Source organism: Macaca thibetana, chromosome 3, assembly GCF_024542745.1.
Source record: "Macaca thibetana thibetana isolate TM-01 chromosome 3, ASM2454274v1, whole genome shotgun sequence".
Taxonomy (NCBI): Eukaryota; Metazoa; Chordata; class Mammalia; order Primates; family Cercopithecidae; genus Macaca; species Macaca thibetana.
The window spans coordinates 61679157-61693433 of record NC_065580.1 but is presented as its reverse complement, the minus strand read 5'-3'; the positions used below and the strand labels follow the sequence as shown (position 1 = coordinate 61693433).

Below are 14277 nucleotides of genomic sequence, written 5' to 3'. Positions count from 1 at the left end.
CTTCCTGTCATTCACTTTCTATACCCAACAGTGCATGAAGTCTTATTGTCCATCCTTCAGAATTTCAGTTGCGTTAGTTGCTTCTACTTGGCCTCCCCTTCTTTTTCCTTTATCCCTTCCACCACCACTAAATTAGTCTGAGTCCATCTCATTTCTTACCTCTTAACTAGACTTTCTGTTTGTGATTTCTGTTCTCCCTGTAAACTACCATCCACTCAGTGTCAGGGAAATAATTTAATCATGTTTATATACATTTACGTGATCTTTTTACTCTCTGACTTCTCATTTTCTAGTATCTCTCCATTATTTTGAGAATATAATCTAAATGTTTCAGAATCGTATTTAAGACCCTTGGCCTGACCCATCACTCTTCCCTATCTCTCCTGCCCTCATTCCATACCTTTTGCTGAACCAAGCTTGGACTCAATCATTTGAATCTCTTGAAGTTACTGAACATGTCATGTTTTACATTCTCTCCGCCTTCGTTGTTACTTCCCACTCTGCTCAATTTTGACAAGTTCCACTTGTCTTTCAAATATGACTTCAAGTAGCTACTACTCCAGAAAGCCTCTTCTATCAACCTCCTCATACCACTACTTACTAAGCATTGACTCTCTTGTGCTTCCTCAAACATTTCCTACCATGTTCTTCTTGTTGTTTTCTCTCTCCCTCCCAGACCCAGTTTTAAATGCAGCCTGCATCTCCATCTTTTAGTATCTTTTCCAGCAGTTACTAGTACTTGTTGAATGGATTGACAAAGAACAACAATGAATTCTTCCTAGTGGAGTGCTATGTTAGTTGCTTATTACATGAAAAAGCTGTATCCTCTGTAATTTCCCCCAAATTTTATAGTGTCTTCTGTATAAATTTAATAAAATAGTGCTTAGTGATTACATATTTGTGCGTGACAATTTACCAAGAAAGAGAAAGACTGATAAAAATTTTTTGCTCATATGAGTGTTTTCACTTGAGTAATTTTTTACTTTCATGATTAATGGGGCCTTTCCTTATTTTCTATTTTTTATAACCTTTTAATTCCAGGTTGAAAGCCTGAGTGCCTAAGCATTTCAGAAAACCAGGTTAACACCTCATATTTATAAAAAATAATCCTTGCTCCTATAAAATGTTCCTAACAGCTTGTCAGTGGGGTAGGGAAGACTGGATGGGTTCTGAATTGCTTTTCAGCCAAAGCAGGTTCACCTCAATGAACATTGGTAGTGACAGTGCACTTGTGACAAGTTAGAATGCATATTTTGCATCAGTTTAGTATAAATCAGAATTCAGGGATGAGTTACATTCACTTCCTTACATATATATTCTTTGCCTCTCAGTTTCGAGCTAAAGGGATGTATAACTTGTCTTACTATTTGTCAGTGTTGCAAATTATATTTGAGAAGAGATGACTCATTTTCTCTAGGTTCTAGTACTTGTTCAGCACCTGCTTAGATAAATGAGATAGTCTCATCTAAATTAGGAAATTATTGTATCAATGGTTTTTGCTCCTACCTGTATCCTACTGTAATTTTTTGTATTTAATATAAAAATGGGACACAGCTGTATTTACTAAGAGTATTTACTTAAAATATTTTTCAAATATAGGCACCAGCGAATAAGTAGCACTAGTTAAAATATTATTCTAACAATTTTTCTCTATTTTATCCTTACTCTCTTTTGTTTTTTGTTTCTTGATATTCATTTACCTTTTTCTATCCTGTTCATACAGTGTGATTTAATAAGTATTCTTCCTTATTTTCATATGTGCTAAAGTATTCCTAGTTTTAATGTATTTCATTTAGTAACTAGTTTGTTTCATATGTCAGTGAAGCCTCTGTGTTTTCCTCTAAGGCATTTCATCCTTTTCTATAACTGACTTTCCATTTTTTTCTTCCTCTTCTCTGCTCATCATTCTTGAAATGCTCTCTTCCATGTCATTTAAATCTCTTTTCTACGTCATACTTTTATTCCATATTTATTTTGTTATATTTAAATTTATCTGAAAAAATATATTTACACTACTTATATTTATATTTAAAAAATTATATTTATACTACTGGATTTCTTCCCTAAGGAAGAGAAGACATACACAGTTACATCTCCATGACTGAAATTATACATAGATATGTAGAGAAAAGTTCAAATTCAAATATAAATCATCTAACATTCTTACTAGCTTACTAATGTTTCTTTATACTTGCCTTGGCAAAAAGGAATACACACTTTAGGTCTACAACCTGAGGAAGAATAAGTGAAATATATGGAGGAATACAAATTAAGTGATTTTAATATGAATAGGGAAGATTTTGTGGTTCTATTTGGTAATATCTCTAATACCAGGAAAAAGTGATATAGAACATGGATTTAGGGTCTTCTAAAATATCCTGACATCCATAGCTCATATTTTAAGATGTCATTGCATAATGGTCATCTAAGATGTACATTGTATACCTGAAAAAGATTTGAACTTAAATCCTTCAATCATAATTGTAATGATCAAAACTACTGCTTTAAAATTTGGATCTAGTAATTCCAGTAATTACTTGGATCCAGTAATTCCAAATCTAATTGGATCTAGTAATTCCAAATCTAAGAGCCTCGCTAAGGAAATATTCTTTTTTTTTTTTTTTTTTTTTTTTTGAGACGGGTCTCGCTCTGTTGCCCAGGCTGGAGAGCAGTGGCGTGATCTGGGCTCACTGCAAGCTCCACCTCCGGAGTTCATGCCATTCTCCTGCCTCAGCCTCCCGAGTAGTTGGGACTACAGGCGCCGGCCACCACGCCTGTCTAATTTTTTGTATTTTTAGTAGAGACAAGGTTTCACCGTGTTAGCCAGGATGGTCTCGATCTCCTGACCTCGTGATCCACCTGCCTCAGCCTCCCAAAATGCTAGGATTACAGGCGTGAGCCACAATGCCCAGACTGGAAGTAAAATATTCTTAAGCTTCATGCTCTAAGATATTTGTGGTAGTGTAGTATGTAGTGGTTAAAAGCTGATGATTTCTTAAATTTCCCTTTAAAAAGGAGGATGGTCAAATATATTATGGAATATAGAGATAATGGAATATTAAGTGGCCATTAAAAATAAAATGTTTACAAAATGTTTGTAATGCCATGGGAAAGTACATATTGTATGATATAAAGCTAAAAGATACATGAATTTTATATAACATGCTTTCAACTACGTGAAGGAATTTTAAAAGACTAGAAGGGAATGCATCAAATTGTTGAATGTTCTACCTGGCTGGTGGAATTTTTCTTGCATTTTACAAATGGTCTGCATTTAGTATAATCTTACTATTATATTCAGAAGACTTGGAAGCTAAAAGATAAAGTTTGTAGTTTAGAATGTTTAATAGCTATTTAATGGAATTTTAATACAAAATAAGCAAATTGTTTACTCTCATTGGACAAGACATCAATGTCATTTTTCTCTTTTGATTTGGAGGCATTTCAGCATCCTGAAAGCCTGCACACTAAAGATTCAGTGCTTTTGCAATTTAAAGCTGGAGTGGAAGGGTGGACATAGTTGGTGCTAGGAGGGAGAATAATTTAAGGGCATTTTAATGAATTATCTGTAGCATGGATATAAAATATCAGCGTGTGACTTTTATTTGCCAGAGATCTGATAGAATATAATCTTTTCTGATTTCTGCAGTATCAAATCATGGGTGGATAAGATGCAAGAAGACCTTGTCACACTGGCAAAAACAGCAAGTGGAGTCAATCAGCTTGTTGATGTGAGTAAAATCCACCAAAGAGATTTCTTAATCTTTTCATTAATTCAAATGCAGTTCTATCTTCTAGGAAACTATATCTCTATATTACAAATGGGATGTGATTTCTCATGTGGGTCTGGTGGTGAAATTCTGAGAGACACCTTTGGTACTGCTAGTTACTGTGAACAAGAAATGCCATCCTTAAAAACTAAGGAAACTTTCTCAGCACACTTTGCAGTTGATACGTAGGTCTCACTTAAATAAGTCTGCGTGTCATGTATACTCTCCATAAATTTAAGTAGGGAAGTCATGTACTTACTATTATAATGTTTCCATTCTTCAGAATATATTTAATAATCCCTCATACAGTGGTGACTTGAACTCCTGTGATGGATTCTTTTGAATATCCTCAGTGAAAACACATCTTTATTCTTTGAGGGTAAAAATTATTTGAAAAGTGTTTACAGGCATGTCTAGAGATTAGAGTTAGTCATTGAGATCAGTAATAACGGTTTTGGTGCAAGATAAGGAGACTCTATAAAAGATGATTTTTCTTGTGACTTATGAATTGGCTATGAAAGTCACTCTAAAACGATGTTTGAGTGACAGCAATATATAAATATTTGTATGGCATCTTAACTAGATTATTTTCCATGGGTAAGAGCATTTACATGTATAGGTTCTGTAAGATTTATTAAAAATTAAATGTCACTTTTTAAGGGCCTCACTACTTTCATTTCAATGTAAATAATACATTTGAAAGTATTCTCATCTTGTATTGTTAGTGATGAAATGAGGCCTTTTATTTTCCAAAAATGTGATGAGTCAATGAGATAAAGTGGTATAAAAGCAGCTTGATGTATAATATATGACTATTTATCATGCAAGTATGTATGAGAAAATGGAATGTGTGGTTACTTCATGTATTAATAGAAATTCTTAAGGAAACCATATACATATATACTTCAAAAAATTATACCAGAATCTCTTTATAAAACAACTATAGAGTGTGTTGAACAAACCTAAGTGTCTGTGAGATAAGGGGAATATGTTTGGAAATGAAAGGTGTTCCCTGCGAATAACAATGATCAGATTTAATTCTAGTCAGTGTATTATGTTGAGCAGGTAATATGTCCCAGACACTGTGCGGGCTGCCAAAGATAAATAAAGAAACAGTATTCCTCTCCTCAGAGAACTGACACTCTGTTGATAAAAACAAATCTCAATTACTGATGGAGCAAAGAAACTTGAAAGTTATTGTGTGCCGATGCTTGGGATCTGTAGTGATTCACTGTGGGAAACTAAATTAGAATATGAAAGTGTGTAGGTAGTAAGTGAGCCTCTGCGAAAGTCATGGAGTTTATTTGGAAGCACCACCCAATCTTCTTTGTTAATTTTCATTTGGACATTATTTAGATTGAGAGCAAATATTTTATTTAATCATAATAAGAAAAAAAAAAAGAAATTACAGGTTCTGGTGAGAAATTACATGACTGTTTTTATCAACAGGTGGAGATTAAAAATAAGCTGCTCTTGGGAGCATCTCCCTTACTCTGTGAGTGCTTCCCCAGCCTCAAAAAACAACTTGCTTGGCTGGCCTCATTGTTCCTTTTGGTGTTAATATGTGAAACTTTTCTTTCTGAATCTGCTTTTTTGCAATGACTCATTAACCAAAAAGAAGTCTAACTGGTTTCTTTTATGCTTTATGAAGAATAGATTACTAAGAAGAGTATAGCTATTGATGAATGAATCAATGACTCTGTCTGAATTAACATAACAAAATAGAATGGAAAAGATGAAAGAAAATCTCTCTAGTTTTCTGTTTATGGGATACATACCTCTTTACGGTGACAGAAAAATTCCAAATTAATGAATAATATGTTAGATAACTGGGGTGGTGGGAAGAGTGTTAGAGCAGAATTCATTATTGGAAAAAGAATTTAAGTACTAGGGCACACAAAGAGTATCATCTTACACAGACAAATGATTCCATATTGCCTCATTCCTTTTGAGGAAGAATGTCAGAGTTTAGAGTGAACTATGAGCTGAGATTGGGGGTGTTGGATACATGGTGAGGGCCAGAAGTTGAATAAACACAGGAGTTTAGCAGGGCTCCAGGTTGAAATTTAATATTGTAGAAATGAAGGTTCTTCAAATTACAAATTACGTTCATTTTTTACTGACTTCACAGGGTACAATTAGCTTTTTACATGAAGGCCAAGAACCAACACAGGTACCATGGCTAAAGTAATATATTTTTTGTGATTGTGCCACTGCATTCCAGCCTGGGCTTCAGAGTGAGACCCTGTCTCAAAAATAAAATAGTAATATAGTTTTGCAATTTTGTGAAAATTGCTTTATTGTATCCTAAAATAGTAGCCCACAGAAAGTTGCTAATATTATTGAATACATTCAGTGCTTCAACTTTACAAATGTGAGATTTTTCCCAGGTTACCTGCCTGTCTTCTGTTAAAGATCACGAGTGAATAGGGTTGCTTAGGACTATTGTCCGTGATGCATTAGACTTTTAAGATGTCTTTTATTAGATTATTCCATTACTGAACCATTTGGAGAATACATATGTCCATCAGTTGTATATGCTTATCCACAGGGTGGGTAAAATAATTGAGAGAAGGTTAAAATTTTGTTTTAGGTTACACAACTATTAAATAGGATGCAACTCTGAAATTTGAAACACCTTCTTGTATGCTTTAGAACATATGTTAATAGCATTTTTTGTCCTTATTTGTACCTTGAAAAAATAAGCAGATTCCCTACGTAAACAAGGTCAGTATATCTGATTATGCTAATGCTCTTTTTATAAAAGATATAAATTATAAGAAACCAAAGCTCCGCCAGCAACAATTACCTACTCATGATGTTTCCATTTGATTTTTTTTTCCAAAAAGAAAAGAGTGGAAGGAAATTTTAACATATAATATACATTCATAATTTAAAACCTCCCATTTCTGTTGATACCACAGAAATGGTTTGTTTGTATATCCATTGAGATAATTGCTAAGAATGATACAGAAAGTAAATTTTCACTGATTTTTTTTCTTCATGGTCTTCTAACTGAAGAAAACACTTAATATTTCAAATGGAGTATTATAGCATATCCCTCTGAAAAATCCCTAAGGCTATTTTACCTTGGTTCTGCCAATTGCCAGCTTTAGGATCTGGCCAACATATTTAATCTCATGGAGTTTTTGGGATTAATGATACAATCCATATAAATTATTTATTGACATATAATGAGAGCTCAACAAATGTCATTCATTTGTCATATTACTTGGTGGCGTTGTATGAGTTGGGGTACAGGCTAGACCAGTATGACAAACATACAGGCTAAACATGTATTTTACTGTCACATAGCAGTTGAGAGGTAAGCTGTCGAGGGCTGGCAGGGTGACTCTGCCATCCTTAGCGTGTGGCTTCCATGCCTGGATACAAAATTATTCTTCCAGTTGCTTTTTATTTCCCAGTTGTCCTGTAAAGGGAAAGAGATTTGGAGAGAAGATATCCAGTCATTTAAGAGTAAGACGTTTTGCTCACATTCCAGTGGTTAGAATTTAGTCACATCTAACTCAAAATGTGTCAAAGAAGTGGAGGCTTTTTCTGAGCAGCCATGTGCCCCACTAAAATTCTGTCACAATGGAAGGGGACAGAACCAATAGTGGAGGACAAGAGCAGTCTTCACTTGTATGTATTATTATCTGAATATATAAAAATGTATTAAAGCTATATTAACAGAGATAGAAGCTGTATTTACACATTTAAAATATTATAGACAGAAAAATAGGAGAACAATCCCCAAATTTAGAAAAATATATGTGTATTTTTAATAGTCTGGATTATAGAATATTTTGAAATATATTTTATTATTTCTAAACACACACACACACATACTCCATTAGCTACTGCACTGACAAATGGCAAGGCTGATCATCACATATTTATGAATATATAACCTTTTAAAAAATTAAATAGTCTTAATATTCCTGAGAACAGTGTTTTAAAGTTAATGAAATGTTTACCATTGCCATTTTAAATGGTGCATGTGACATTGTTGTTATGAAGCTTTCTTCTTAAAGGTAAACTGTCTGACTTTCTCAAATTTTAGGATAGCATCTGCAAATATATTTAGAATAATGTGTTGATTAAATTTTTCCTGGAAGCTTAATTTTGAAGGTAGGCTTATTCTGCAGTGGCATTGCCATAGAACTTCCTGGCTTTTGATTCATTGTTAATGATTTATTAAGTGAAAATTTCAAAACCAATACCTTTACATTTCAATATGCTACTCAAAGATGTAAATATGAAATGTGTATAAATATTGAGCATTCAGCACTCTCAATTAAGATAGTATTTACATAAGCATTCTGAGTGAATAATTTCTTTTCATTAGTAATTCAAACTAATGCTTATTCTTTGACATTGTGGTCATGTCATCTCCTGTAAATAGAATATTCTTTTTCTAGGTGGCAGAGAGTTTAATATATTTACAAAGGGAGATACTCAAAAACAGAACACAATTAATCATTGGTGATCCTGACTAGGGAATCAGCAAGATGTGCAGGCAACAAGGAGGATTGGAAATCTTCAAGTCCGGGAGTGCTGAAAAAAGCTGTATTAGAATATCAGATATTAGAATTCCCTTTACCCAATTGTTTTGAGGGTAAAAGGCAATATAAAATTTTAAATAAGTTATGTGCTTTCTCACTTTCAATAAACAAATATATACTATTTATTATTAATTCCATATGTTTTGCTTTTATTCAGAGTTGTCTTACTTCCCTCAACAATTAAGTGCTATAACTAAATCAGCACCATAATGATGTAGGCAATTTAAAATTATCTTACACTCTGAATTTGCTCTTTTTGTCATAAGTAGAAAGAAATCTATTTTGACTGCAGAATATAGCACTACAAAGAGTGCAGAGAGTATGGATTCCTTTCACCATCATCCTGCCCCCGCCTCCCTGCTGCACTGGAGATTTTTAAGTAAGAGCTATTTTTGTTTGAACAGTGGTTAATTACATTAATTTTCAAAGACAAAGAATAAACTCAGGGGATTTCTAATTTTAGGGTGACTTTCAATATTTTCTCAAAGATATTAAAACGTTTTTTTTTAACCTTACCATTCTCATCCAGCCATTAATTAACATTCTGAAGTTATGCTACTATTTGAGGGATATGTTATTATTTATTATTTCTCTAAATATATATTTAGTGCAGTGGTTCTCAGCCAGGGGCTGTTTTGTGCCTTGGCATATATTTGGCAATCTTTGGAAATATTGTCATTATCATAACTCAGGGCATGGGATGGTATGGAAATACTTGTGATTATCATAACTGGGGGCATGGGGTGGTTGCTACTTGCATAGTCTTGGTAAAAAGGCCAATGAGGCTTTTAAACATCCTACAATGCATGAGACATCCCTTCACAACAGATAATTATCTGTAAAATGTCAATTGTACTAAGGTTGAAAAACTGCTCAAGAAGAACTGAAGAATCTGAGTGTATGAAATTCTTTAAATGAATATAAATTTGTAAAATTGTATATCAGCATTGGTAGGTATCAGTTTTGCTTTAGAAAAGCCATTTGTTAATAAGGTATGACAGTTATGGGCAAATTAAAACCGGACTGCTTTGAAAAATTGTTTTACTGGCAGTGAAATGAATTTAGGTCGTTTGGGGTTAGAGACATTAAACAGGCAGCTCACTCAGCCTATGGTTAATTATTTTTAAATTTAGTTTTAATGAATTTAGTATGATCTTTTTCACTTTTAATTGCATATGAATTTTCTGGCAAAGTATATACTCAAATTACAATTTATATATAGCTTCAGATATGGAAAAAGAGAGGCTAGGTTAATTAATTACCTCTGGAATTAAGAAATAACAACAACAAAACAGGTAGAGAGTTTCTGTTATTTATGTATGTTAATATTTTCCTTGTTTTGAATCTAGGTATTCTTAAACATGAACTTAAAATTTACTTTTTGTACCAAACACCTTTATCCTAAAAACTGAAAGATTCTTTCATCTTTGTTATAGTTTAGTTTTTCTGTTCAAGGGACAAGCTGCATTTCTGGTTAAATATAATCACCCATTCCTATGTATAATATGGAGAAAATTAAGTGGCCTGTTTGCAATTGTCACTTGTTCTTTTCTTTCTTCCATCTTTAATATATTGCTTGGAAATGTCACCATCATGTTCTTGTTAATAGGAGCTAGGGCAAGTAGCAGTGTGTGCTGGAGAACGCTCACCAATTGTGACTTCGTTCTTCCTAAATATCCTTCTAAAGATGATGCTCCATTTGAAATGTTATAGTCCTAGCTAAGAAGCTGTATCACAGCAAATAGAAAGAATAGAGTGGCTAGGGAGACTCGTGAGTTGGGTATTAGAATGCTAGTTTGATACAGTTATCATTGGAAAAGTATGCACTATAAATTTGAGGATATGAGCAAATGATGTATTTATATGTGTGCGTATATGTATGTGGTATGTATATAATTGCATGTGTGTGTGTATATATATATATTCGGATTGTGTTTATAGTGAACAAATTTATAATTCAGATTCTTCCTGTGCACTGATTGCTGTGATAGCCACTAGAAGTTCTGAGCTTGGTGGTTTACTAGTCTAAAATAGGTTGGGTAGACTAGAGAATAAGATATAAACCAATATCCTTTTATCATCCCTCATAATTATGTCTCAATTTGCCTTTCACTCTATTTTCCCATAACTCCTTGTATTACACACATTCTGATCTCTTTCATCCCTTACTGAATCACTTTTCCTCCAAAACATGGCTATAGTTTCATTTATGTGACTGTTGCAGCCTATGTGATCTTAATTTCTGGGAATTCTGACAGCATACATTTCTATGTCACTTCATTGGAACACTCATATTCTTCCTCACACTGATCACTACCTTATTTTGTGTATTTATTCTATTGTTGGAATTTAATTATTGTATCAGTGTTGTATTTGTAGTCTATTATGTAACTGCGTAGTAGCTTGGTCATTTTTTTAGGCTTAAAATAAATGTTGATTTTTAAATACAGGGAAGAAGTTGTTTTATAAATTATAAAAATACAGGGAAGTTACATTCCCAGCAAAGCCTGATACAGAATCAGTATCCATTCACTAATTCATGCACTCATTAGTGATCGTGCCAGGCACTGTGCTATGCACTGGTTATGCACCAGTGAACAAAACAGACAAAAATCTTTGTCTTCCTGAAATTTACCTTCTGGTGAAGGGGAATAGAAAATACACAATAAATATGATGGTTATATAAATTATATATGTTTGATGTTCACATGTGCTTAAAAGTAGCACAATAGAAATATCAAGTCATAAAAAATTTCAAAGGTAGTGTCCCAATTCAAAAAGCTAGGTTATAGGGAAAAGAAAAAAAGGCCATAATTTGCTTAGAGTGAAGATGCAGGGAATCAAATGTGATTTTTAAAAATGACATTAATACAATATCATGCATCTTGTAAAATGATTACCTATAGTTTCATAAATGCACACACACTAAGATGAATTAATATATTTTAGCAGTTGTTATTTGCATTAGTTATTTACACAGCAGCCCTAAACACAATTGACAATATGCTAAAGAGTAAGACATTTTAAAAGCCTGACTTTTATTTAGGAGATGACATCATTTATTATTTTAATCAAAGGGAAGGAAGAGGTTGAAGATATCAGAGACTAATTAGAAATGATTACATAATTTTTATGACAAAATTCATTTTGTTAAAACTCAGCTAATTTTCATAGGAGAAAAGGAGGTTTTGTTGGTATTGTCTTTGTTGTCGTTAAAAGTATATTCTAACATCAATTCAGATCTCCAGTCACTAGTTACTCTTTACCTTAGATGAAGGAATCTTCACATTTCTCAACATTTCTATGTGATGACCAGCTTAGATGATGAGGAGACTTATGATAAATAAAGAAAAAAGATACTTATGATATATAAAAATATTGCATTAGTATTTGTTTAGTTAAGGGAACTTTGATCCTTGAAAGTGATCAAGAAAGTACATTATATCATTCTTTTGTGTTAATACACCCTTTAAAGAGAAGACATTCTTAGTTGCTAAGGAACAAGTAGTTCAAAAGCCCAAGGAATACTTAATAAAGGAAAAAAAAAAAAGTATAACCCACAGACAAACCATCCCACGTTGCAAAATTCAACTAAAATTAAGTGAAATTGATTTTGTGGGTATCTGAAGCAGCAGAGGTGACAATGAATCACTTTTCTTGCCTTCATTAGTATTGAAGATATTGAATTTACTCCTGTTATCCAATAGATAGTGGAATTAGAATGATGGTGGGAAATATAATGTAACACTTTCTTTTAATCCCAATTCTCATTATTTTGAGGTAGGATGATATTTATTTATCCAGTTTGTGTACAGTTTTATACAATGTTTGTTCATTTTGATATTTTTAGCTTTTCTGTCATCTTTCTTCTTAGAACCTCACACAATTGTGAAGGTAACAATGGGTATACTTGAACTAATTTCATTATATCCTGATGCCTAATGGAAATTGTATGTTGCTTACAATGGAGCTCATCTTTCATATTCATCAGAATCTAATGATAAATGAAATGAAAATGCAAACTAATAATAAATACTGTTAATCACAACTTCAGACATGCAGTTCTGTTAGAATTTTTCATTATTAGGAACAGTGAATCACTCAGGAAGTATATTGTTGACCTACCCATTTAAAAAATAATAGGCAGGGTGCTGTGGCTCAAGCCTGTAATTCCAGCGCTTTGGGAGGCTGAGAAAGGAGGATTGCTTGAGCCCAAGAGTTCAAGAACAGCCTGGATAACATAGTGAGATCCTATTTAAAAAAAAAAAAAAAAAAAACTAGCTAATTTAAGCAAACTCAGGAGGAACCTGGCTTTCAGCAAGAACTCAAGTTATTTAGAAAATAGTTTGTTCCAAGGAAGGGCAGTTCAGAGGCAAGGCAGGCTCAGAAGCTATCATTGTTGACTCTGCTGGGAACTCTTCACAGCTAACTCATTATTATCGAGAGAACCCGCCCCTGATAGTTAACGTGGGTTCTTTTCTATTTCCCTAAGCATCTTGGCTGGTTTGAGAAATAAAGAGAAAGAGTACAAAAGAGAGAAATTTTAAAGCCGGGTGTCCAGGGGAGACATCACACGTCGGCAGGTTCCGTGATGCTCCCCGAACCGTAAAACCAGCAAGTTTTTATTAACAATTTTCAAAAGGGGAGGGAGTGTATGAATAGGGTGTGGGTCACAGAGATCACATACTTCTCAAGGTAATAAAATATCACAAAGCAAGTGGAGGCAGGGCAAGATCACAGGACCACAGGATGGGGTGAAATGAAAGTTGCTAATGAAGTTTCGGGCATGCATTGTCATTGATAACATCTTATCAGGAGACGGGGTTTGAGAGCAGACAACCTGTCTGACCAAAATGTATTAGGTGGGAATTTCCTCATCCTAATAAGCCTGGGAGCGCTACGGGAGACTGGGGCTTAGGCTTTGACTGTAAAAGACAGCTGCCCCCAAGGGGCCATTTATAGGCCTACCCTCAGGGCGCATTCTCTTTCTCAGAGATGTTCCTTGCTGAGAAAAAGAATTCAGCGATATTTCTCCTATTTGCCTTTGAAAGAAGAGAAATATGGCTCTGTTCTGTCTGGCTCACTAGCAGTCAGAATCCAAACTGTCATCTCCCTTGTTGCCTGAACATTGCTGTTATCCTGTTCTTTTTTCAAAGTGCCCAGGTTTCATATTGTTCAAACACACATGCTCTGCAAACAATTTGTGCAGTTAACGCAGTCATCACAGGGTCCTGAGGCAACATACATCCTCCTCGGCTTATGAAGATGATGGGATTAAGAGAGTAAAGTAAAGACAGGCATAGGAAATCACAAGGGTATTGATTGGGGAAGTGATAAGTGTCCATGAAATCTTCATAATTTATGTTCAGAGATTGCAGTAAAGACAGGCATAAGAAATTATAAAAGTATTAATTTGGGGAACTGATAAATGTCCTTGAAATCTTTACAATTTATGTTCTTCTGCTGTGACTTCAGCCGGTCCCTCCATTCGGGGTCCCTGACTTCCCGCAACACATTATGTTAGTCTTCTATTGCTATGGTGACAGATGACTAAAAACTTACTGGTTTAACACAATGCAGATTCATTTTCTTACAATTCTGGAGATGAGAAGTCCTTTCTGTGGCTCATTTCTCCTTCCCTTGGTCTTCAAAGCCAGCTGTGTTGGCCTGATTTCTTCTCATGCTGCCATTTCTCTGGTTTACTCTTCCTTAGTCACATCTTCCTCTTCCATTTTTAAGGACCTTTGTGATTCCACTGGCTAACTCTTGACTATCTAGGGTAATCTTCTTTTAAGACCAGCTGATTAGTAAATTTAATTCCATCTGCAAACTTAATTCCCTTTTGCTATGTAACAACATATTAACAGGTTCTGGGGATTAGGATATGGATGTTTGGGAAGCTATTCTTCTGTCTGTCATAACCACCACTTCTATTGCTCAGT

The 14277-nt window shown here is 34.1% G+C and overlaps 1 protein-coding gene across 8 annotated transcripts in view; it reads left to right on the top strand.

The window, feature by feature from the left end:
* The window catches only part of CACNA2D1 (calcium voltage-gated channel auxiliary subunit alpha2delta 1), a 501837-nt gene that overhangs the window by 89989 nt on the left and 397571 nt on the right, over positions 1-14277 (top strand). For all 8 annotated transcript variants that reach the window (XM_050782803.1, XM_050782805.1, XM_050782801.1 and 5 more), the window contains exon 2: positions 3650-3731. In XM_050782803.1, the coding sequence (XP_050638760.1) occupies positions 3650-3731 (82 nt within the window). The remainder of the gene's footprint in view (positions 1-3649; positions 3732-14277) is intronic.